At 49.6% G+C, this 23526-nt stretch overlaps 1 protein-coding gene across 2 annotated transcripts in view; it reads right to left on the bottom strand.

The window, feature by feature from the left end:
* The window catches only part of NGEF (neuronal guanine nucleotide exchange factor), a 77804-nt gene that overhangs the window by 5580 nt on the left and 48698 nt on the right, over positions 1–23526 (bottom strand). For both annotated transcript variants that reach the window (XM_004389481.2, XM_004389482.1), the window contains 4 exons: positions 9532–9692; positions 6930–7082; positions 4300–4429; positions 2781–2855 (listed from right to left, as the gene is read on the bottom strand). In XM_004389481.2, coding sequence (XP_004389538.1) covers positions 2781–2855; positions 4300–4429; positions 6930–7082; positions 9532–9692 — 519 coding nt within the window. The remainder of the gene's footprint in view (positions 1–2780; positions 2856–4299; positions 4430–6929; positions 7083–9531; positions 9693–23526) is intronic.

Genomic DNA, 23526 nt, shown 5'->3' with positions numbered 1-23526 from the left:
GGAAACGCAAATTCTCAGCAGGGGTTCGAACCTGACCATTCAAAGATGCCCAACCCTTCCAGTAATCTAAGAAACGCAAATTAAAACAAAAAGGCTCTCTTAGGTCAGACAGGCTGAGAAGACTCCAGGCTGGTCAGGGTGCGGGCGGCAGGCCCCCTCTCACACTGTGGGTGGGAGTACAGTTTCCCCTAGCCTTCCTGGAGACAACCTAGGTGCCAAGAGGTCTAATCATTTCCTTTGCATTGCATGCTGGATCATGCGGGGGAGGACAGAGGCTGGCACACAGCAGGCCCTCAGTTCGTATTAAAAAAAAACAAAAAAAAAAAAACCAACCCAAACCTGTTGTCATGGAGTCGATTCTGACTCATAGCAAGCCTACGGGACAGAGTAGAACTGCCCCAGAGGGTTTCCAAGGCTGTAATCTTCATGGAAGCAGACCGCCACATCTTTCTCCCACGGAGCGGCTGGTGGGTTTGAGCCGCTGACCTTTTGCTTAGCAGCCAAGCAATTACCCACTTTGCCACCAGGGCTCCCCCTTCAGTAAGTATTTGGGAGGAATAAAATGCCTAAAGATGTATGTATGAGGATGTTCACTTCAGTGTTGTTTAGAAATGGGAAAAACTATCATCAACCTAAAGGTCCATCAACTGGGATTGGCTAAATAATAATGTATCCAGATAACTGAGGACTCTGCAACCATTAAAAAATGCAATAACTTTACATGCACTAAAATGAAGAGCAAAGCTGGCTTATAAACTGCAAACCCTTTGTGCCAAGAACACAGTCGTATGTGTCCCATCTGTTTAGAAAGTTCTGGAAGAGCAAGCGCACCATGTCAGCAGTGGGCTTGTTTCTTCATTGTCTTCTTTTTACTTATCAGCATTTTCTCAAATTTTTTGAGCAATTACTTTCATAAATTAGAAAAAAAAGCTTTTTTTTTTTTAAAATATAGTAAACTATGAGAAACAGAGTATACTTTTCACTAAATGGCAAAAAAAGGGGGATTAATGCAGAAAAGAACTTAAAAACAGAAAAAGCACACCTGGCCCCGGGCTGACTGCAAGGAGGGACCTTTGAGGCCTGCGGCCTCCAACAGCCACAGTGGTCTCTGGTCTCGCCTTCTGTGGCCCAGTGTGGCCGGCTGCCCACAAGGTGACAGGGACGCCCCGCCTCTGGGGTGGGCGGAAGTCCCCAAAACTGTGGCCGATCACAGGCCACTGACCACCCTGACCGGCCATTTGGGTGGCCCTCAAGGTCCAGTCTTTACCTGACAGGACATGGGGGCGTTCTCCCTGATGCTCCAAGCGGGGAAAAGGATTTCAGCACCCAAGGGGTCTGGATCAGGGACACAAGGGGGCACGAGGCAGGGAGAAGCCTGCACGGAGGTGAAGTCAAGGAGCCCTCGTGGCACCACGTGGCTCAGACCTTTTACTAAGCTGCTGCTGGGGACAAAGGAGTGGAAAGGACCTCACGACACCCACAGCCTCCGCTCCGGGTCACCAGCATGATGGGGCCACCCCAGTACAGCTGTCAGGCCTGGCTCTTAGGCCAGCGAACACAGGAGCCCGACGCACAAGACAGCACTTGAAGACAAGAAAGAAGGGCCTGAGTTAGCCGAGCACCTGGGGACACAGCGTGTTCACGGTCCTCCCGCACAACCCCGCTCTGCTGTGGGCTCCAGGAGGAACCGCTTCCGCGGAGACCGTGGTCAGGAAGGGGCAGTGCCAGTGAGCCGCTCACACCTCCGGGTGGAGGGGTTGGGGGGGGGGAGATGTGGCGGGAGAGGGCGTGGGGCAGAGAGAGGCGTCAGGGGCTCAAAGAGCCAGAAGCAGCCTTGCTCGAGGCGCCTGCATGAAGTGGGCATGACTGCTTCTGACTCAGGGAGACAGGCAAGGACAAATGTAAGGTCTCCCTGGGCTCCAGACATCTGCAGTGAGCATCAGCAGACATGGGGACTGTGGATGGCAGCAAAGAAGAAGTGCCACACCGTCACTGCTGCCCACCTGGGGGCATTAACAGATGGGGTGGAGACGGAAGCTGGCGCTCTGTTTAAGCCACACCTGGCATATTTTTTTGCCCCAGTGACTTTTCTGGATTGCAAAAGCAAATATTAAAATGAATTTTCACAGAAAGGGCCACATAAACCAGAGACTCCATCAGCCTGAGACCAGAAGAACTAGATGGTGCCAGGCTACCACCAATGATTGCCCTGACGGGGAACACAACAGAGAGTCCCTGATGGAGCAGGAGAAAGGTGGGGTGCAGAACTCAAATTCTAGTAAAAAGACAAAACTTAATGGTCTGACTGAGACTGGAGAGATCCCAGAAGACAAGGCCCCCAGACTCTCGTCAGCCCATAACTGAAACCATTCCCGAAGCCAGCTCTTCAGACAACAATTAGACTGGACTATGGGACATAAAATGATACTCGTGAAGAGTGTGCTTCTTAGCGCAAGTAGATACATGAGACTAAATGGGCAGCTCCTGTCCGGGGGTGAGATGAGAAGGCAGAAAGGGACAGGAGCTGGTTGAATGGACCCGGGAAATCTGGGGTGGAAAGGAGGAGTGTGCTGTCACGTTATAGGGAGAGCAGCTAGGGTCACATAGCAATGTGTGTAAGAAACTGACATGAACTGTAAACTTTTACTTAGAGTACAATTGAAAAAAAAAAAAGAATTTGCATTTCCTAAGAACACACTAGCATGTGGGAAGCAGGACGGGCAGGTGGGTCTAGAGGAGGACGGTTTACTGGGGACACGGGACCAGGAAGCATGACTCACCATTTCCAGCTCCTTGTGGGCATCCAGGGCAGTGCTCTCGCGTTGGGAGCTCTCCTCCACCCTCTTCAGAATGTTCTGAGCACAGGGAAAGGCTGCAATGATTTCTGTAACTTCCCCCTCCCTTCCACAATGCAGCCTATCTGCTGCACCAGTCCGAACAGCTTCACGTTGCTGTGACATACACACACAAAGCACCTTATCTCTGGTGACCAGAGGGCCAAGCATCTGGACCCAAAGCCTCGCCAGGCTGTAAAATGATGACCACGGGTTGGCATTGTTCATGAGGATTAACCACAAGGGTCACTGCTTTCTCCGCTATCTTAAGCCAAAGCCCGTGGTCTCCCAGTTCCTCGGAGATGCAAGCAAAAGTGGCAACTCCGTGCTGGGGGGATGGCAGGCGGCATCCAGCGGAGAGGGACCTGTCACTGGCAAGCAGGGCCAGCCCTTTCCCAAGGAAGGTTTCTGGTGGGTGCAGGGTCTCCCCTGCCCTCCACTCCAGCTGTTACCAAGTTAAGCCCAGACATAATGACCCCGAGGCTTTGTCACTTCAGTCTTATTGATCAAAATGTCTTTTCTTTGCTTCGGAAAAAAAAATTACGTTCAAAATTGCCATCACCTAAAAATTGCAATTTTTGCAAGACTCTTCCAAACTTTGTATGGTTTCCACATTTTATGACCTGCTTCTGTCAGGTAGCAAGGTCTGGGTGCGTTTCTGCCCCCCGCCCCCTGCCCCTGCTGCGGTGGGTGGTGGCTGCACTGAAGAGCTCCGCCTACTGAGCGCCACCAAAGGCCATTCCCACTTGGCTGGACAGCTGGATGACTCTCGGGCCCAGACCCTCCTGCCTGCTGGGTGTCCCTCGGTTGCACGACCCCGGGGGCCTCCAGACCGTAACCCTGTTGACAACTGTGTCACATACATGCCCACCTCTGCCTGCAGCCAAGCCAGATGCCTCCTCACCCTCTTCGCCGCATGGCCGGTCACCTGTCGTCTACCTTCCTGTCAGCCAAGCCTCAGCCTAAATGTCACTCTTCTTTCCTGACACCCACTCAGCCAGTGGCCAGCCAGTCACCCCCTGCTACTCCATTGTCATCACAGCTGTGTGTGGTCAGAATGTGGCTCTGAGTCCCCACTGCCCAGAACATGTCTGACACACAGTCAGAGCTTAATTATTACTTATTGGATAAACAGACTTCCTAGAAGGCTAATAAAAAACCAAAACCAAACCAGTTGCCATCAAGTCAGTTCTGACTCATGACGACCCCATGGGTGTCAGAGTAGAACTGTGCTCCACAGGGTTTTCAGTGGCCAATTTTTCGGAAGTAGATTATCAGGCCTTTCTTCTGAGGCACCTCTGGGTGAACTTGAACCTCCAACCTTTTGGTTAGCAGCCACTTGCTTAACCATCTGTCCCACCCAGGACTCCAGAGGCTAACAGAGACCTGGAATGACCACAGGAAACAATCTGGCGCAGAAAAGTGCATTCTGGCCGCGTCGGTGTGGTGGCAGCAGAGGCAGTACCTGCACCAGCAGCTTGAGGCGGGTGATCCTCTGAAAGGGCAGGATCAGGAAGGAGGAGAAGGGCAGCCCCTTGCACTTGGGGTCGAGCTCCAGCTGTGCGATCAGCTCCCGAAAAGCTGCCTTCTCCTGGCTGGGGACAGACACACCGGAGTAGGTCGCCCCCACTCATGGGAGGCATGAATTGGAGGCGCCTCCTTCCTTGAAGCCACCTCCCTGTGGACAGCCTCCCAACGGTCCTCGTAGGGACCAGACAACCCATGGGCCGGAAAATGCTCCAGTTTCTTTCTTTTATTTTTTCACGGAAAATAAACCAACGGTGTACGTCAAATCCCAATAGGGGCTTCACATGCTTGGCACACGAACACTGAGAAGAATAGGTTATGTGTCCAAGTCTATGAATCAGATGCACAATGATATGATTTTACCCAGCAGGAAACTGTGGCAAGGTAAACCCATGGGTGGCAGGAACAATCACCAGGAAAACCGAGGCGACTTCAAGAGGCATGGATGGTCGCACCAGGAGGGGCTTGTGGTGGGTCCACCGTGCTGACACAGGTGAGAGAAGAACTATGTCTGGAGATGAGCCTCAGGCCCCGAGAAGCACATGACCAGGGGACATGTCCCCTCTGCCTTTCACTCAAGTCCAGATAATCTGCATGCACCCAGCAGGAGCGCTGCTGAGCACTGCAATGATGTATAGATCCCTGTTTTCCTGTATGCTTGTCTTTTTAATGTCTTTGTGGGGTTTACAGTTATCCTGACCCACAAAATTTGCTCTTTACCCTGGGGAGGTAATCTCTAAACCAGAAAAACCCAAAACAGTTGCAGCTGAGTTGCTTCCAACTCATGGCCACCCCCTGTGTTACAGAGTAGAATTGCTCCACAATGTTTCCTTGGCTGTAACTTTACGGAAGCAGATGGCCAGATCTTTCTTCCATGGCTCTGATGGGTGGGTTTGAACTGCCAACCTTTTGATCAGCAGCTGATCACAAACTGCTTGTGCCACCAGGGCTCCCTAGGTAATCTCTAAAACCCAACCCAAACCAAACCCATTGCTGTCGAGTCAATTCCAACTCATAGCAACCCTACAGGACAGAGAAGAACTGCCCAAGGGTTTCCAAGGCTGTAATCTATGAAAGTAGATTGCCATGTCTTTCTCTCACAAAGCAACTGGTGGGTTTGAACTGCCAACCTTTTGGTTATCAGCTGAGGGCTGAACCACTGTGCCACCAGGACTCCTTCAGGTAATCTCGAGATCCTTGGAATTTCTCCATGGATTGGAGTCTTTGTTATTTATGGAGAGGCTCCAGACCACACCTATCTTGCAGGTTATGCTAATGAGGTGACTTGGGTGGGGGCTGGCCAGGCCAGTTGGACCTCATAGGAGGGGGACTGGAGGTTGAGTTCAACCATGTAGGCAATGAGTCAATCAATTATGCCTACATAATGAGACCCCAGTATAAAGCTCTGGACACTCAGTCTCCAGGAGCTTCCTGGTTGGTGAAAGACATTGATGCATAGCTGAGGGTGGATGCTTCCTGTGGGACATGGAAGCTCCACGTGGGGGACCTCCCAGATCTCTCCCTGTGCATGTCTTAATTTACATCCTTTCGGCTATACTAAGTATACTGCTTCCCTGAGTTCTGTGAGTGGAAGCCAATAGGTTAGAAGTGAGAGGGCCCTGGGTACCCCCATGCTTATGGTTGGCATCCTACGGGGGTAGCGGGAAACCTCCAAATTTGTAGCCAGCAGGTCAGAAGTGAGGGTGTCATGGGGACTCCCAAGCTTGTGGCTGATGTCTGAGGTCTTGGGCAGACTGGGTAGTCAGGAGGTCTGTGCCCTTTAACCTGTGAGCGCTGACCTTGCTCTGGGTGGTTGGGGTCAGAGGACGAACCAAATTAGATTGGACAGATTTCTCTTGGTCTCAAAAACAGAATCGATTACCTGAAATTCCTATTTCCATAAAACAAAAGTAGATCACCAGAACCCCTAAATACCCAAGCTTAAAACTTCCACAATTAGCTACAGGGCTTGGTTAAAGCTCAGTGAAGTATAATGTTTAGGATGTTACTACTCAGGAAGTTGTCTGATGTTTCTAAGTAGAGCTAAGAACATATTACTGGTTAAAATCCTGTCGTTTAAGCATGTCATACTAATGTGAAGAATTCAGACGAGACAAGGTGACCAAAAATGAGCTCATCAGCTGAGACCCCAGAGAACATTCAGCAAGTGGGGAGAAGAGTGATAAATGCGAGGGAGTTGCTGGATGAACACCCAAAGACTCCTCCCCACCATCCCTGCCCTTGCTTTTAGCTCAAACCCACTTTCCTGGTTTCCTGGGCCTTTGATTGTCCCCTTGATCTCAAACTCTCTTTTCTAAATCTCACAGAACTCTGCACAGCAGTTCTGATCACAGTCCAGTGGGGACTACCGGCTGGCTCTCTTGGGCTTAAGTTGAGTTCATGTTTCTCCGATGACCCCAGACCTCCCTGCAAGAGGTACCTACCAGGACCCATGGAAATGTGCAAGAGAAGCTTGGGCTGGTACTATCCCCCACACTGTCTGCTTCTAAACCCTGGGCGGTGGCCCCTTCTGCCCCACAAAGCCCCTGCCCGACAGGACACACTCACAGCAGCTGCTTGTACGCCCTCTCCTGGTAGGTCTGGTTGCTGACGTAGGTGATGTAGACCGAGAAGTGGTTGGCTGCATAGCAGCGCACGATGTCGCACACGTCCGAGATGACGATGTTCTCCTCCATCCGGTGCTCCAGCTCCAAGAGGAACCTGCAGGGGGCGCAGTTTGGGTGAAGGGTCCCTGGGTGGCAGGACCCACAGATGGAGAGACTAGGAACATTAACAAGTGCAGCACGTGGGCCTGGCTGGCTCTGACTAACCAAGGGACACGATGTGAGACCACTGGGGGCCGTGCGTTGATGGCGTGTTTGGCTACTTTCAGGAACTACTGTTCATTGTTTTAGGCTGATAATAGCATTTCTTGCTGCCGTTAGCTGCTGTCGAGTCGATTCCAGCTCATGGCGACCCCATGCATGCGAGTAGAACTGCTTCATAGGGTTTTCAAGGCTGTGACCTTTCAAAGCAGACAGATCACCAGGCCTTACTTCTGAGGTTTCTCTGGGTGGATTTGAACTGCCAACCTTTCTGGCAGTAGTTCATCACTTAACCATTTGCAGCACCCAGGGAATCCCTGGATAACGGCATTAAGACAAAAATAAAACCCACTGCCATCCAGTCGATTCCGACTCATAGTGACCCTACAGGACAGAGGAGAACTGCCCCATAGGGTTTCCAAGGAGCGGCTAGTGGATTCGAACTGCTGCCCTTTTGGTTAATAGCCCTAGCACGTAACCACTGTGCCACCAGCATTAGGAGTATAAAAAAGAGAGGTCTTATCTTTTAGATACATACTGATGTGTTCAGAGGGAATGAAAGGACAAGCGAGATTTGATGCCAGGGGTGAAGGGAGGGGATGAACGAAGCAGGCCGCTGCTGGTCCCTGACGAAGCCAGCGGTGATGCCCCAACTCGCTCGTCACACGGGTTTCTCTACTTTGGGGTGCTGGCGATTTTCCATAATGAGAGGTAAATAAATAAACGCACAGACAAAAGGAGGCCCAGCCCCTGTGGGGTCTGTCTTCAGCGTTGCCACAACGGAGGGTGAAGCAGCAGAGGCCGGGGCGGTCAGTGCTCACCCCCAGCCCACCCACCAAGGCTGCCAACGTAAGGGTCAGGCGTCAGCGTGCGGAGGGTCTGCCCAAGCAGAGGGGGCCTCAGGACCCACTCTGGCACCACGGGGAGTGAGCAGCTCCCAGAGCACCACGTGCAGGGTGTCGAGCGCTCCCCTGCTAGGCAGGTAGGGGCTGCCCCTGTGCCATGTCTGGGTCTTATCTGTGAAAACGCGGGGTGCACCAGCAGATCCACGTGCTACTTTTAGCTGCAGCGGAAATGGTATCTGGGTCTTTCATCCTGTAGTGTTGGTGTTCGCTTCTTTGCAAGCATAGATTAATAGGTGTCTGTTCTTCCTCCAAGGAGCCCTGATGGTGCAGTGGTTAACTGCTCAGCTGCTAACCAAAAGCTCGGTGGTTCAAACCCATCAGCCTCTCCGCAGGACAAAGATGTGGAAGTCTGCTTCCGTAAAGATTTCAGCCTTGAAAACCCTACGGGGCAGTTCTACTCTGCCCTCAAGGGTCTTTATGAGTCGGAACCAACTTGACCGTAGTGGGTTTGGTTTAGTTTGGTTCTTCCTCCATGGAAGCTCCTCCTAAATTTCACAGAGGCTAAAATACAAGCACGGCGCCGACAACCACCTCCCCAGTCTACTGCAAACGCAATCTGGGAGGAGAGGGAAGGGCAGGACCACGCCGGGCTCTGCCTGCAGGGGTCCTGGGCCCCTCGTAGGCACTGCGGTCATGCTTTATGATGGCAGGATCAAGACAGCTTAAAGGGACGCCTTTGAGACCCTGTCATGAGGCCTGAGAGACCCTGTCATGATACCCGACTCAATGCTGCTCCAGCCCCAGCTGGGAAGGGTGACCCAGTTCACAGCTCTCCGTGGACACGACAGAGCACGTAGGTGCCGATGGAGAGGAAACCGAAACCCTGTCCAGGGGGCACCAAGGACTGCCCTGCTGGGGGTGGGGGGGGCAGTCTTTTGATTTATGTATTTATTTGTTTGGAGTCTCTGGGCGGAGCACATGGTTAAAGCACTTGGCTGCTAACTGAAAGGCTGGAAGTTCAAGTCTACCCACAGGTGCCCTGGAAGATCTCCTGAAAAATCAGCCACTGAAAACCCTACAGAGAGCGGTTCTACTCTGACACACGTGGAGTCGCCATGAGTTGGAGTCGACTTCATGGCAACTGAACAAAGCAAAAAGAAACCAAACCTGTTGCCGTTGAGGCGATTCCGACTCACAGCGACCCTACGGGACAGGGTAGAACTGCCCCATAGCGTTTCCAAGGAGAGGCTGGTGGATTCGAACTGCCGAACTTTTGGTTAGCAGACGAAGCTCTTAACCACTGCACCACCTGGGTTTCCGATGGTAACTGGTATATGGTAATTTGTTTATATTGTATTGTGGAAAATCCCAAACCTACAAATGTAGAGAAACCAGTGTGACAAGCTCTGTGCACCCTTCACTGGCTGCAGCAGGAAAGAGGAGGAAGAGGGACCCCACCAGGCCTGGCGCAGAGCCGGGGGTGGGCGCCGGTGCTCCTACCGCTCGCTGACGGCCGTGACATCCAGGACGTTGGAGAACAGGAGGTGAGCCTCTGACGGGTGCAGGATCTTCTTCAGCCGCTCATTCTCCACAAAGTGCGACACCAGCAGGTTCAGGCTCTTGTAGTAGGAGGCTTCGGAGGTGACCAGCTCGAACATGGCCTGTGTGGGAAGCAGTACAAGGGGCGAGGTGAGACTCAGCAGGACCATGCGGAACCTCATCACTCAACTGAGCCATGTGGAGAGACGCCCAGCAAAGAGGCTCAAGGCAAAATAAGATGATGCTGACCAGGGTGTACGGAATTTGGAAACTCTACCTTGGTGGCACAGCGGTTAAGCTCACGGCCACTAGCTGAAAGCTGGTGGTTTGAACCCACCCAGTGGCTCAACGGGAGAAAAGACCTAGCGATCTGCTCCCGTAAAGATTACAGCGTAGGAAACCCAATGGGGAGGTCCTACTCTGTCACATGGGGTCACCATGAGTTAGAACGGACTCGACAGCACACAGCACGGCCACCACCTGGGAGCGGGGCTGGCGGACATCTCCCAGAGAGCAAACTGACCCCAGAGATGAAGGGGCAGCAGACGCACTTTGTGAAAGGCCACGCCCATTTCTGGAAAAGGGAAAGTCAATCCATCGCGGCGCATTTACTGTGATGAAGACTGAAAGCATCCTAAGTGTCCAAAAAAAGGGGGTGAGGTTAAATGCATGATGGTCGGAGCGCACTACAGCGTGAGCTCGCCCTGTTCCCGGTGCGGAAATGGGTGTGCACACCCGCAGAAAGTGTCTGGAGGAAAACAGGCCGCAGGGTCAACACTGGAGTCGCTGGGGCGTGGGACTAAGGTGTGACTTTTCCTCTGTTCTTTTTACCCTTTTTGAATTGTCTGAATGTCTTGGAAGAAGTACAGCCAGAATGCTCCTTAGAAGGAAGGATGGCAAGACTATGTCTTACATACTTTGGACATATTATCAGGAGGGACCAGTCCCTGGAGAAGGACATCACGCTTGGTAAAGGAGAGGGTCAGCGAAAGAGAGGAAGACCCTCAACGAGATGGACTGACACAGTGGCTGCAACAGTGGGCTCAAGCATAACAAGGATTGTGAGGATGGCGCAGGACCGGGCAGGGTTTCGTTCTGTGGTGCACAGGGTTGCTATGAGTCGGAACCGACTTGACGGCACCTAACAACAACAACAATTGTCTGAAAACTTTAAAAAGCAGGCTATTTCTTTTATGGTCTGAATGTTATAATATACTCAACACAGCCTAGGCAACCCTACAGGGCAGTTCCACTCTGTCACAGGAGGTCACTATGAGTCGGAATCGACTCAATGGCACCTACTGACAACAATCAATAAAGCCATCTTCATTTTGAGGAAGAGAGAAAGAAATCCATACTCTAATAAACTTCTGGGGGACAGCTTTATTCTCTTTCATAATTTTTGTTTGGTCACTGGACCTATGTAGCCAACAGCAGGACGCAGAGCTCTGCTCTTGAGGGTCATTCTGCAAAACACCGCGGCAGATGCGGGCTCACCTGCCTGCTTTGCTGACAAGCCAACCCAGCTACCTCCCTGCGATGCTCTGGGATTAAGCACCCACACGTCCTCTCCCCCATCGCCTGTCCTCTGTGGTCACATGACCTTGGGCTGGTTCAGGTCACCAGGAGGTGGCTGCCCAGAGGGGACGGGAGATGGGTACAGGGGGCTCTGACGCCCTCCCTTCACCCTGCCCACCCACACGCCTCACTCCCTGGGCGCCCCTCCGCGGGTCATAACTCCTGCCGATGAGAGCTAGGGCCAGAGAGGGAGGGCAGAGCTGGCGTTTGTTCCTATAGCACACCCGGCCCTAGGCCAGGAGGCGTCCCGCATTGTCTCGTTTAATGTTCGCAACAGGCCCTATAGGACAGAGTAGAACTGCCCCATAGGGTTTCCAAGGAGCAGCTGGTGGATTCGAACTGCCGACCTTTTGGTTAGCAGATGTAGCTCTTAACCACTGCACCACCAGGGCTCCCGAAGGACATACAGAAGCCCTCATTTCACCAAAATGAAACAGGTTCAGAGAGGTTAAGTAATACCCCCCACAGTCACACAGCTAGAACAGAGATTGGACCCTAGGTTTTTCCCACTCCAAGTCTGGGCTCTGCCCTACCCACCTGCAGGTTAGACCCCGGGCAAAGCAGCAGTTCACTGGGCCTAGCTCTGCCTTCTGGGGGACAGCCTTGCTCTGAGCTTCCAAGCACAGCTCTGCCCTGAGGGCCGAACTCACAAACACCAACTTGGCAAAGCACTTTAAAACAGGCAATGCGCTCGTAACTTGGGGGCTTCCTATAGAATCAGCCCACTCAGCAATAGCCAGGAAGTTCACAGGGACATCACTGCTGGGGTGAACCACCAATCACAGGCCCTCAGACACAGTCAAAGCGAGAGCCCACTGGCGCCCATGTCTCGCCTGACTTAAAGCAGGGATAGTGGGAGAGAAGGCCGTAAAGCCCGCTGTGGCCTCTCTGCGGTTGTCCCTTGAGTCAGAAATGCTTGGTCTACTTGGAAGTAAGAAGCTTCAGAGATAATGTCCCACCACACTTCACTACTCCAGGAGGCAGCCCCCAGCACTGAATGGCTAACATTTCCCTCAGCCCCAGAGGGCAACACGCAGAACACAATGGGCAAGAAGTATGCAGAAGCTTCTGTTACAGACACTATTGTAACATCATTTTCCGGCTGCTACATTTAAGCATCTTAAGAAGATGTGAAGCCATTACATCTCTAGGCAAATGTAACTAAAAAAGCCTTACGGATGAATGTTTCAGGTACCGAGGGGGTAAAACCATCCTACCAAAATACGCGCTTTGCAGAGAAAAAGCCTGTCTGTTAACCGCACACCTGAGTGCCGGCTGTCCCCTACGCCTCGCATTATTTCTACACACACAGTGTCTTGGCTTGGCTGCAGCACCAGACCCTTCATCCGACGGCACTTCTGTCCCGCTCTCCCAGAGGATGAGGGGCCTGGGGCAGCTGAGCGGAGGCAGGGCGGCCTGTCAGCTGCCGGCAAGTGCAGGGCCGCCTGAATCACCACTAACTGGTACCAGCTAAGCCATTCACACCACGCTTACCCCTCCCGATCCATTTATAGGGGATGAGTCATCTCTGGTTCAGTGCTCGGGGGTGGGTGTCTTCGGTTATCTGTCGAGTGACCGGCCTCACCAACATGGCCGCTGTCTTTTCCTGACCAATACTATCTTCACCCTAAGTCATCCAGGCCTCTGCATGGCAGTGTGAGTGACGGAGGGTCCCAGGCCCTGCTCGCCCATTCGTTCCTTCATTCCACAAAGGCACTGGGGGTTCAGCGTGAACACTGTCACGGGGCACACATTCCCAAGGAGGGGAGACAGACCAGAGACAAGTCAACCCCCCAGGTTAGGGCGTGAGAAACAGCCTAGAGACAAGTAACCTCCCGAAGTCGGGAGGTGGGAAATGCTAGAGGGTAGGCACGGGGGGCAGGCAGTGTCAGTGTGTGTGAGAGCATGTGTGAGTGTGAGCACGTGTGTGAGCCCATGTGAGTGTGTGAGCAGGTGTGAGTGTGAGCAGGTGTGAGTATACGCATGTATGAGTGTGAGCATGTATGAGTGTGAGCATGTATGTGAACGTGTGTGTGAGCATGTGTGAGTGTGAGCATGTGTATGAGTGTGAGCTTGTGTGTGAACGTGTGTGAATGTGTGCATGGATGTGTGAACATGTGTGTGAGTCTATGTGTCGTGAATAAGTATGCATGGGTGTGTGCCAGGGAGTGTGTGTGAGCGTGTATGTGTGTAAGCATGTGTGTGTGTGAGCATGTGTGTGTGCGAGCATGTGTGTGAGCACGTGTGTGGGGTACTTACTACAGAGCTCCCCCTTTCTAACACTCACCAGGGACAGCCGTTGGCTGTGGCTGCCAGCCAGCCACCGGGTGCTGGGACACCCCCTCCTCCCCACGCAGGCAAAGCCAGCGCTCACACACAGGACTGCTGTCCTCAGGGAACACTCGTTTACACTGACCCGGATTCTATGAATCACAGCTTGGTCTCTGAATGGTGCTCTTAGCGCTTGACTGTTCCGTTTGAGAGCTGCCAGTAACCGTGTCACGCCTCCAGCTTTTTTTCCACCACTGCTGCTAACGAGCCTGCTTCCACTCTGGATTCCGGGCGAAGGGGAAAATCCAGCCAACGCCAGATGTTCTTCCGGAGGGGGCAGTCCAGGTGGTTTTGCAGTTGGCGAGGTCTGTGACACCCCGGTGTCCACGATGGGCAGGACCCCCAGCCTTGGCAGCTGGCGAGACCTCTGCAGTGAATGGCCCCAGGGGCACCGCTGAGTCCTACTTAGCCTCGGTTTCCATCCGGGAACATGGGACCAGCCCCGTCTCATCAGCTGTCAGGAGGTGGAATGCAACGTTCTGCTGTCATTATCGAGCTGATACCTGGGCTGCCTTCCCTAATGTAAGGGTCAGGAGGGCCTATCCCAGGAGGTGACATTGGGGCTGGGTCCCAAAGGATGAAAAGGAACCCAGTCATTTTTGCAAGAACTGCCGGCCATGCCGCGCTGTCCTCCTGGACACATTGGAGCAGCTCTCTCCGCACCCAGGAAATGCTCGGCTGCATTTCTCTCTCGGTCATCACTTTCCTGCTTGAGACGCCACTGACAGGTGCGGCACTGGATGGGTGGCAGACGGTGTCCTCTTTCCACCTTGTCTGTGCAGGTGTCAGAGGAGGAGGCACAGGGGCAGGGGAGGGTGAGAACAGCTGACACTCTTGGACCACGCGTGCGGCCCTCGCTGGACACTGACGCACGTGACGGCCCCATGGAGTGGTCGGGCGCTCAGACGAGGGGGACGAACTCCTGCCCTCTAGACTCCAGGGCTCCATGCTGGCACCCCTCTGCTAAGAGACGCCTTCCCCTAGACACCAGAGGCTCCTGCCCAGCGCCTTCCTGTGAGGGCCAGCCTGTTACTCAGGCAGAAGCTGGGTGGCTCCCCTAGCGCTCATTCCAGAGTCTTTACCAGCTTTGTAGCTTCACATGGCGCTTCCAAGGCGGTGCTTAGTAAACTTGTCACAGGAAAAGCCTCCAGACCACCACCTAAACGGGTGGCATTGCTGGCACTGGGAGATCCGCCGTGCTGGTGAGTCGTGCCAAGCAACTCGGAACGTCCACCCAGACCCCTTCCAACTCGGGGCAGCTGGCGTCTCCCATGAGGGCACTGCCAAGTGTGTTTGCCTTCACCTTTCCTTCCTGGCTCTGTAGCTTCCCAAACAGCCCTGGGATGTTCCAGTCTCCAAATGTTTACTGGGCGCCGGGAATTCCCGGATGACTCCTGCCCACAGGGTCACCAGCTCGGAGCCTGGGGGATTGGAGCCCAGGGGGGTTGGAGCCAGGGGGATTGGAGCCCGGGGGGTCGGGGCCTGGGGGCTCCGTGCTGGGGCCCCAGCCTTGGCTCTGCCCTACATGCCAAGAGCCCGTCGCTGGGGACACAGAGGGACACAGATTCACCGCCACCGAGGACACAGCCAATTCTAGCTCAGAGGTGATGTGCACGTGGCGTGGGGGTAAAAGGAGGAAGAGGCAGGTGGTAGGGGAGGCTTCGGGAGGGGCTGAGCCAAAGAACGACTCTGAGTTTGCCAGACAAAAAGGAGAAACAAGATCAGCATTTCTCCAGGGGGTCGCTGACCACCGGCACTAGAGGGGTGGGAGTGTTAAAATGCAGATTCTCAGGCCCCTCCTCAGACCGCCCCCTCAATAGCCTGTCTTCTCATAAGACCCCCGTGTGAGTTTGAGGACCCCTGCTGCCCAGGCCTGGGGCCCTCACGCTTACCCCTCTCCAGCACTTGTCACCCTGTGTCCCAAGCATTAGGGTGTCCGGGACATTTTTAATTTTTTTCAAGATGACCTGATTAAGACGATAATTTACAAAAAAAGTACAACCTAAAATAGGCATAAATTTAAAAAGACACATGCTTGAAAAGACGTGTGGCCTCGTTCACAGTAAGAGAAATGCAAACGAAATCCACAAGGACTAGGCTTCTCACCAAGCACGTGGGTAAGGCGGGAGTTGTTTGATAATGCACCATGTTGGTGAGAGGGAACAAGTAACCTCAAAGTCGGCTGGAGTGTGATGACAACTTGGCCATATCTTCTCAAAATTAAAAAAAAGTAAATTTTGACCCAACAATTCCACTTAGCAATTCCCATAGGAGATCACATATAATCTCATCATAGTGATAACATTTACAACACATAAGGAAATCACATCAGATAATACAATCATACAATACTGGGAACCATGACCTAGCCAAGTTGCTATCCACATTTTTGGGGGGACACAATTCAATCCACGACGAGGTTATATGTGATCTCCTTATATGTTGTAAATTCTGTCACTGTGATGAGGTTATGCTGATGAGGTTTACAAGATTAGATAGTGTTTTAAGCCAATCTCTTTTGAGACGTAAAAGAGAGAAGCGAGCAGAGACACATGGGAACCTCATACCACCAAGAAAGCAGTGCCGAGAGCAGAGCGTGTCCTTTGGACCTGAGGTTCCTGCGCAGAGAAGCTCCCAGACCAAAAGCAGGTTGATGACATGGACCTTCCTCCAGAGTCAATGGAGAAAGCGTTCCCCTGGAGCTGACGCCCTGAATTTGGACGTGTTGCCAACTGGACTGTGAGAGAATAGATTTCTCCTTGTTAAAAGCCATCCATTTGCAGTATTTCTGTTACAGCAGCACTAGACGACTGGGACAAAGGACAAAACCCTTGCCCCTCCCATTTTAGCACGAATTTGCTGAACTGATAAGGTTTCTCTTAAAAGAGACACAGTGAGGTTGGTGAATAAAATACCAATGGCAATTTAATTTAATTTTTTTTTTTTTTACAGAGGTATATATATTAAGGAGTCCCTGGGAGCCCTGGCGGCACAATGGTTAAGAGTTCGGCTGCCAGCCAAAAGGTTGGCAGTTTTAATCCACCAACTGTTCCTTGGAAACCCTATAGGGCAGTTTTACTCTGTCCTATAGGTTTGCTATGAGTTGGAATCAACTTGAAGGCAGTGGGTTTGGATTTTTTTTTTTGGTTGGGGGTGGTGGTGCAAACAGTTAACAAGCTGGGCTGCTAACTGAACGGTTGTCGGTTTGAATCCACCCAGAAGTGCCTTGAAAGAAAGGCCTGGCGATTTACTTCTGAAAAATCAGCCATTGAAAGCCCTATGGAGCCCAGTTCTACTCTGACACACATGGGGTTGCCATGAGTTGGAGTCGGCTCAATGGCTACTGGTATGTGTATATGGGCTAGATAGGGTCCTGGCATATGATGGGAACACATCCACGTTAGCCAAAGGAGTGACCAATCCAGGGACTATGCTGGGTGACATCCTATCCAGCATCTCCTTTCCTTCTCAAGATGTCTGGTCAGACATTTGTCTGATGTTTTGTTGGTCGGTAGGAACTGCCCCCTACCCCTCCACATCATACGCCCTCCTCCTTGCTTTCTATTCTCCTTCCAGGACAATCCTGTGTTCCACCATCTTCCACCATTTTCAACCCTTTCCCCTCATTTGAACACCCAATCCTTCACACACTTGTTTCCTTCCTAACTTTTTAATTTGAATCTATGTCTAATTATTTTCTCAAACTGCTGTGTTCTCAAACAGTAAGTCAAAAACCACTCCCAAAAGGAGGGTGGGGAACCAGGAGTTTCAGAATGAGTTAAAAAACCAAACTAAGGAAATCCTGCACAGATATCTAAGATAAGGCTTTCCGACTTCAGCTACCTATTTTTTTTTTTTATTGTGACAGATATGTAACCGAACATTTGCCATTTGAATGTTTTTCACATGTACAAATCAGTGACATTGATGATGTTCAATGTCCCCACCATCTGTTTCCAAATTATTCTACCACCATTAGCAGAAACTCAGTGTCCCCCAAGCAATGACTTCCTCTTTCCTCTTCCTCCCACCCCTGGTGACCACTAATGAACTTTGGTCTTCATACATTTGCCTAGTCTAGATATTTCATATAAGTGGGATTATACAATATTTGTCCTTTTGGACTTATTTCCCTCAGCATAAAATCTGGTCTTCAAGGCTAATCCATGCGGTAGCAAAAGGAGGTGGAAAAGATACCATTTTGTTCTGAAGTCTTGCTTCTTCAACGACAGATTAAGACTCGAGCCTACCAAAAGACCATCATTTGGGGTGTTTTCCTCATGTGAACGCTAGTTCACTGCGACCTGCTGCTTGTGTAGCTAAAGAAAAGGAGATGTTCAGACAACGGATGGGGCCGGGAGTACAAGTCGCCTGTCTTGCTTTGACAAATACACTGAAAAAAAAGCTCAGATGCAGAAGTCACTGATTAGGAACAAAAAATCTGAAGACAGCAGTTCTGTGTCCATTACCAAACACTAGCAAAATAAAAGCTCAGACTAACCTCTTTACAGTAAGTATGAAAAGTCAGACCATAAAGACTCTGAGTAAGACATGCTGCAATGCAACTGGAAAGGTTAGATGGGAGGCTTGGGGGCAGTGAGTTTCTGTTAATGGTGGTGGAACAGTTTGGAAAAGGCGGGTGAGAATGGCTGCACAATTTGAAGAATGTAATCAATGTCACTGAATTGTACATGTAGAAATTGTTGAATTGGTGTATGTTCTGCTGTGTATATTTTCAACAACAACAAAAATAAATTATTTGAAAAAATGCTGCTGTTCATGTGTTCGTGTGATGCATTAATGACTGTCATTGTATTATGTATTAGAAAGGCCACCATGACTGATTTTTAAGTATCTTTATCTGCTCCATTAAAAATTGCAAAAATGTATAAAGAAAACAAAAGCTTTTCTATTATATGACCACTCTACTATAAATGTAATGTTCCACCTTGTTAAAAAAAAAAAAAAACACTGAAGGTATTAGTTTCCTAGGTGGCAAAGTACCACAATCTGGGTGATTTATTAAAGGGCACCTGTTGGCACTGAGTTGATTCCAGCTCATGTGTCGCAGAGCAGAAGTCCCCACAGGGTTCATGGGTCATCTTCATGGGTCACCACTCGTCCGTCACTTTGTCATTCTGTGGTGGCTTGTGTGTTGCTGTGATGCTAGAAGCTATGCCACCAGTATTTCAAATAACATCAGGGTCACCCACAGTGGACAGATTTCAGCACAGCTTCCAGACTAAGACAGACTAGGAAAAAGGACTTGGTGATCTACTTCTAAAAAATTGGCCAGTGAAAACCTCATGACTAGCAGTGGAACATTGTCTGATATTGTGCTAGAAGATGAGCCCCTCAGGTTGGAAGGCACTCAAAATATGACTGGGGAAGAGCTGCTTCTTCAAAGGAGAGTCAGCTTTAATGACGTGGATGGAGTATAGCATTCGGGACCTTTATTTGCTGATGTGGCACAACTCAAACTGAGAAGAAATGGCTGAAAACATCCAGTAGTAATCAGAAAGTGGCATGTAAAAAGTATGAATCTAGGAAAATTGGAAGTTGTCAAAAATGAAATGGAATGCTTGAAGAGAGATCTTAGGTATTAGTGAACTGAAATGGACTGGCATTGGCCATTCTGAGTAGAACAATCATATGGCCTACCAGGATGGGAATGACAAATTGAAGAGGAACGGTGTCACATTCATCATCCAAAAAAGAACATTTCAAGATCTATCCTGAAGTACAATGCTGTCAGTGACAGAAAAATATCCATAGGTCTACAAGGAAGACCAGTAAATATGACTATTATTCAAATTTACACACCAACCATAACGCCAAGAATGAAGAAATTGAAGATTTTTACCAGTTTCTACAGTCTGAAGTTGATCAAACATGCAATGAAGATGCATTGATAATTACTGGTGATTGGAATGAGAGAATTGGAAACAAAGAAGAAAGATCAGTAGTTGGAAAATACGGCCTTGGTGATAGAAACGACGCTGGAGATCAGATGATAGACTTTTGCAAGATCAACAACCTGTTCATTGGAAATACCTATTTTCAACAACATAAGCAGTGGCTATACATGTGACCTCACCAGATGGAATACACAGGAATCAAATCGACTACATCTGTGGAAAGAGACGATGGAAAAGCTCAATTATCATCAGTTAGAATAAGGCCAGGGGCCGACTGTGGAAGAGACCATCAATTGCTCATATGCAAGCTCAAGTTGAAGCTGAGGAAAATTAGAACAAGTCCATGAAAGCCAAAGTATGACCTTGAGTATATGCCACCTGAATTACAGACCATCTCACGAATAGATCTGGCACACTGAATGTTAATGACCAAACACCGGATGAGTTGTGGGAAGACATCAAGGACATCATACGTGAAGAAAGCAAAAAGTCATTAAAAAGATAGGAAAGAAAGAAAAGACCAAAACAGATATCAGAAGAGACTCTGAAAGTTACTCTAGAACGTCAAGAAGCTAAAGTGAACAGAAGAAATGATGAAGCAAGATAGCTGAACAGGAGATTTCAAAGGGTGGCTCAAGAAGACAAAGTAAATTATTATAATGACATGTGCAAAGACCTGGAGTTAGAAAACCAAAAGGGAAGAACACGCTTGGCATTTCTCGAGCTGAAAGAACTGAAGAAAAAAATTCAAGGCTCAAGTAGCAATTTTGAATATTCTATGGGCAAAATATTGAACGATTCAGCAAACATGAAAGGAGGTGGAAGGAATACACAGAGTCACTGTACCAAAAAGAATTGGTCGATGTTCAACCATTTCAGGAGGCAGCATATGATCAGGAACCGATGGTACTGAAGGAAGACGTCCAAGCTGCACTGAAGGGAATGTCAAAAAACAAGGCTCCAGGAATTGACAGAATGCTAGCTGAGTTGTTTCAACAAACGGATGCAGCACTGGAGGTGCTCGCTTGTCTGTGTCAAGAAATTTGGAAGACAGCTTCCTGCCCAACTGACTGGAAGAGATCTGTATTTGTGCCCATTCCAAAGAAAGGTGATCTAAGAGAATGTGCAAATTACTGAACAGTGTCATTAATATCACACCCAAGTAAAATTTTGCTGGAGGTAATTAAAAAATGGTTGCTGCAGTACATCGACAGGGAACTGCCAGAAATTCAAACTGGATTCAGAAGAGGACGTGGAAGGAGGGATATCATTGCTGACATCAGGTGGATCTTGGCTGAAAGCAGAGAATGCTAGAAAGATATTTACATGTGTTTTATCAACCATGCAAAGGCATTTGACTGGGTGGATAGTAACAAATTATGAATAACACTGCAAAGAATGGGATTTCCAGAACACTTACTTGTGCTCACCTGGAACCTGTACATAGACCAAGAAACAGTCATTCGAAGAGAACAAGGGGATACTGTGTTGTTTAAAATCAGGAAAGGTCTACATCAGGGCTGTATCCTTTCACCATACTTATTCAATTTGTGTGCTGAGCAAATGAGCTAAGAAGGTAGACTATATGAAGAAGATCGCAGCATCAGGATTGGAGGAAGACTCATTAACAACCTGAGATAAGCCGATGACACAACCTTGCTTGCTGAAAATGCAGACGGCTTGAAGCACTTACTGATGAAGATCAAAGACTACAGCCTTCCATATGGATTACACCTCAACATAAAGAAAACAAAAATCCTCACAACTGGACCAATAAGCAACTTCTTGATAAACGGACAAAATACTGAAGTTGTCAAGGATTTCATTTTACTTGGATCCACAATGCCCATGGAGGCAGCAGTCAAGAAATCAAATGACCCATTGCATAGGACAAATCTGCTGCAAAAGATCTCTTTAGAGTGTTAAAAGGCAAAGATGTCACCTTGAGGGCTAAAATGCACCTGACCCAAGCCATGGTATTTTCAATCACCTCATGTACATGGGAAAGCTGGATAATGCATAAGGAAGACAGAAGAAGAATTGATGCCTTTGAATTATGGTGTTGGCAGTGAATATTGACTATACCATGGACTGCCAGAAGACCAAACAAGTCTGTCTTGGAAGAAGTACAAACAGAGTGCTCCTTGGAAGCGAGGATGGCGAGACTTTGTCTCACGTACTTTGGACATGTTATCAGGAGGGACCAGTCCCTGGAGAAGGACGTCATGCTTGGGAAAGTAGAGGGTCAGTGAAAAAGAGGAAGGCCTTGAATGAGACAGATTGATACAGTGGCTGCAACAACAGGCTGAAACACAGAAATGATTGTGAGGAGGGCACAGGACCGGGCAGTGTCTCATTCTGTTGTACATAGGATCACTGTGCATCAGAACTGACTTGACAGCACCTAAAACAACAATCTTCATGGAAGCTGACTGCCAAGCTTTCTTCCATGGCAGCACCAGGTGGGTTCGAACCACCAACCTTTAGGCTACTCTTGCTGTCGTCATCGAGTCAATTCTGACTCATGGTGAGCCCATGTGTTACAGAGTAGAACTGCTCCATGGGGTTTTCTTGGCTGTAATCTTAATGGAAGCAGATCACCAGGGCTTTTCTTGTGCGACACCGCTCGATGGGTTTGAACTGCCAACCTTTAGATTAGCAGTCACGCACAAATCGTTTGCACCTCCCAGGGACTCTTGGTGGCTTACAAGAACAACAATTTACTGTCTCACAGGTCTAGAGCTAGAAGTCTGAATCCAGGGTGTGGCAGGGCCACGCTCTCTGTGAAGGCTCTGGGCAAAGATCCTGTCTTGTCTCGCCCGGCATCTGGCAGCCCCAGGAGTTCCTCGGCTTACATCTGCAGCATAACTCCTGAGGAATAAATAGGAATCCCTGGGTGGTGCAAACAATTAATGAGCTTGGTTTGAGTCCACCTAGAGGCACTCAGAAGAAAGGCCTGGTGAACTATTTCCATAAAAACCAGTCATTGAAAACACTGTGGAGCACAGTTCTACTCTGACACACACTGGGTCACCATAAATTGGAATCGACTCCACGACAACTGTTTTTGTTTTGTTTTGTTTTTTAAACTCTATACTGTAGGAACCAAAGCAAACCCAAACCTGTTGCTGTCGCGGTGATTCCAACTCCTAGTGACTCTACAGGACAGAGTAGAACTGCCCCAGAGGGTTTCCAAGGGGCAGCTGGTGGATTCAAACTGCCGGCCTTTTGGTTAGCAGCCAAATGCTTAACCACTGTGCCACCAGGGCTCCCATACTATGGGAAAAAAACATTTGAAATATACATATTTTAAAAAAGTATTACTATCCAAATGTACAAAGGAATGCTACCAATTAAGAAGATACATAGAAACAACCCAGCCGAAACAATGGTAAGGGATAAGAATAGGCAATTTGTAGAGAAAGAAATGGAAGAACCACTAAACATACGAAAAGACACTCAACTTCACAAATCATCAAGGACAGGCAGGTTAAAGCAAGATACCATTTTTTATCCAATATATTAGAGCAAACATTAAGTCTGACAATGGAGCTAAGGCGGGTACGTGAACGTGGCCTCTCTACACGGCTGGCATTAGGGTAAACTTTCACCCCCTCTTGAATGGCAACTTGGCAACACCCTTCACCATTTAACACCTACTTCACTTGTGAGCCCTGGTGGCACAGTGCTTAAGAGTTTGGCTGGTAACCAAAAAGTCAGCAGTTTGAATCCACCCGCTGCTCCTTGGAAACCCTATGGGGCAGTTCTACCCAGTCCGATAGGGTTGCCATTAGTTGGAATTGACTTGATGGCAATGTGTTTGGTTTTTGATTTTTCACTTGTGACCAGCAGCTCCACTTGTAGACATCTATCCAACAGCTGTGTTCTCACCTGAGCAGAAAGATGTATGCACAGACATTCTCATAGCCAACCTCCACGTAACCGACTTTCAGAGTTCAACAGAGCTCTCTGCTTCCCTATAACACCTGTGCAGGCGCACTAAGCACTCAGCAGACGAGCACTCTGCAGTGGCCTGCACACTCCTATTCCTACCTGTTGAGCTGTACCCTTGTACTGGTGTTTGTCCTTAAATGTATTCATGCCAGTTGTACTTGTTATGTAATGATAT

This window comes from Trichechus manatus, unplaced genomic scaffold (genome assembly GCF_000243295.1).
Source record: "Trichechus manatus latirostris isolate Lorelei unplaced genomic scaffold, TriManLat1.0 scaffold00249, whole genome shotgun sequence".
Taxonomy (NCBI): Eukaryota; Metazoa; Chordata; class Mammalia; order Sirenia; family Trichechidae; genus Trichechus; species Trichechus manatus.
The sequence above is the reverse complement of the archived record's forward strand: the minus strand, read 5'-3'. Positions and strand labels throughout refer to the sequence as shown.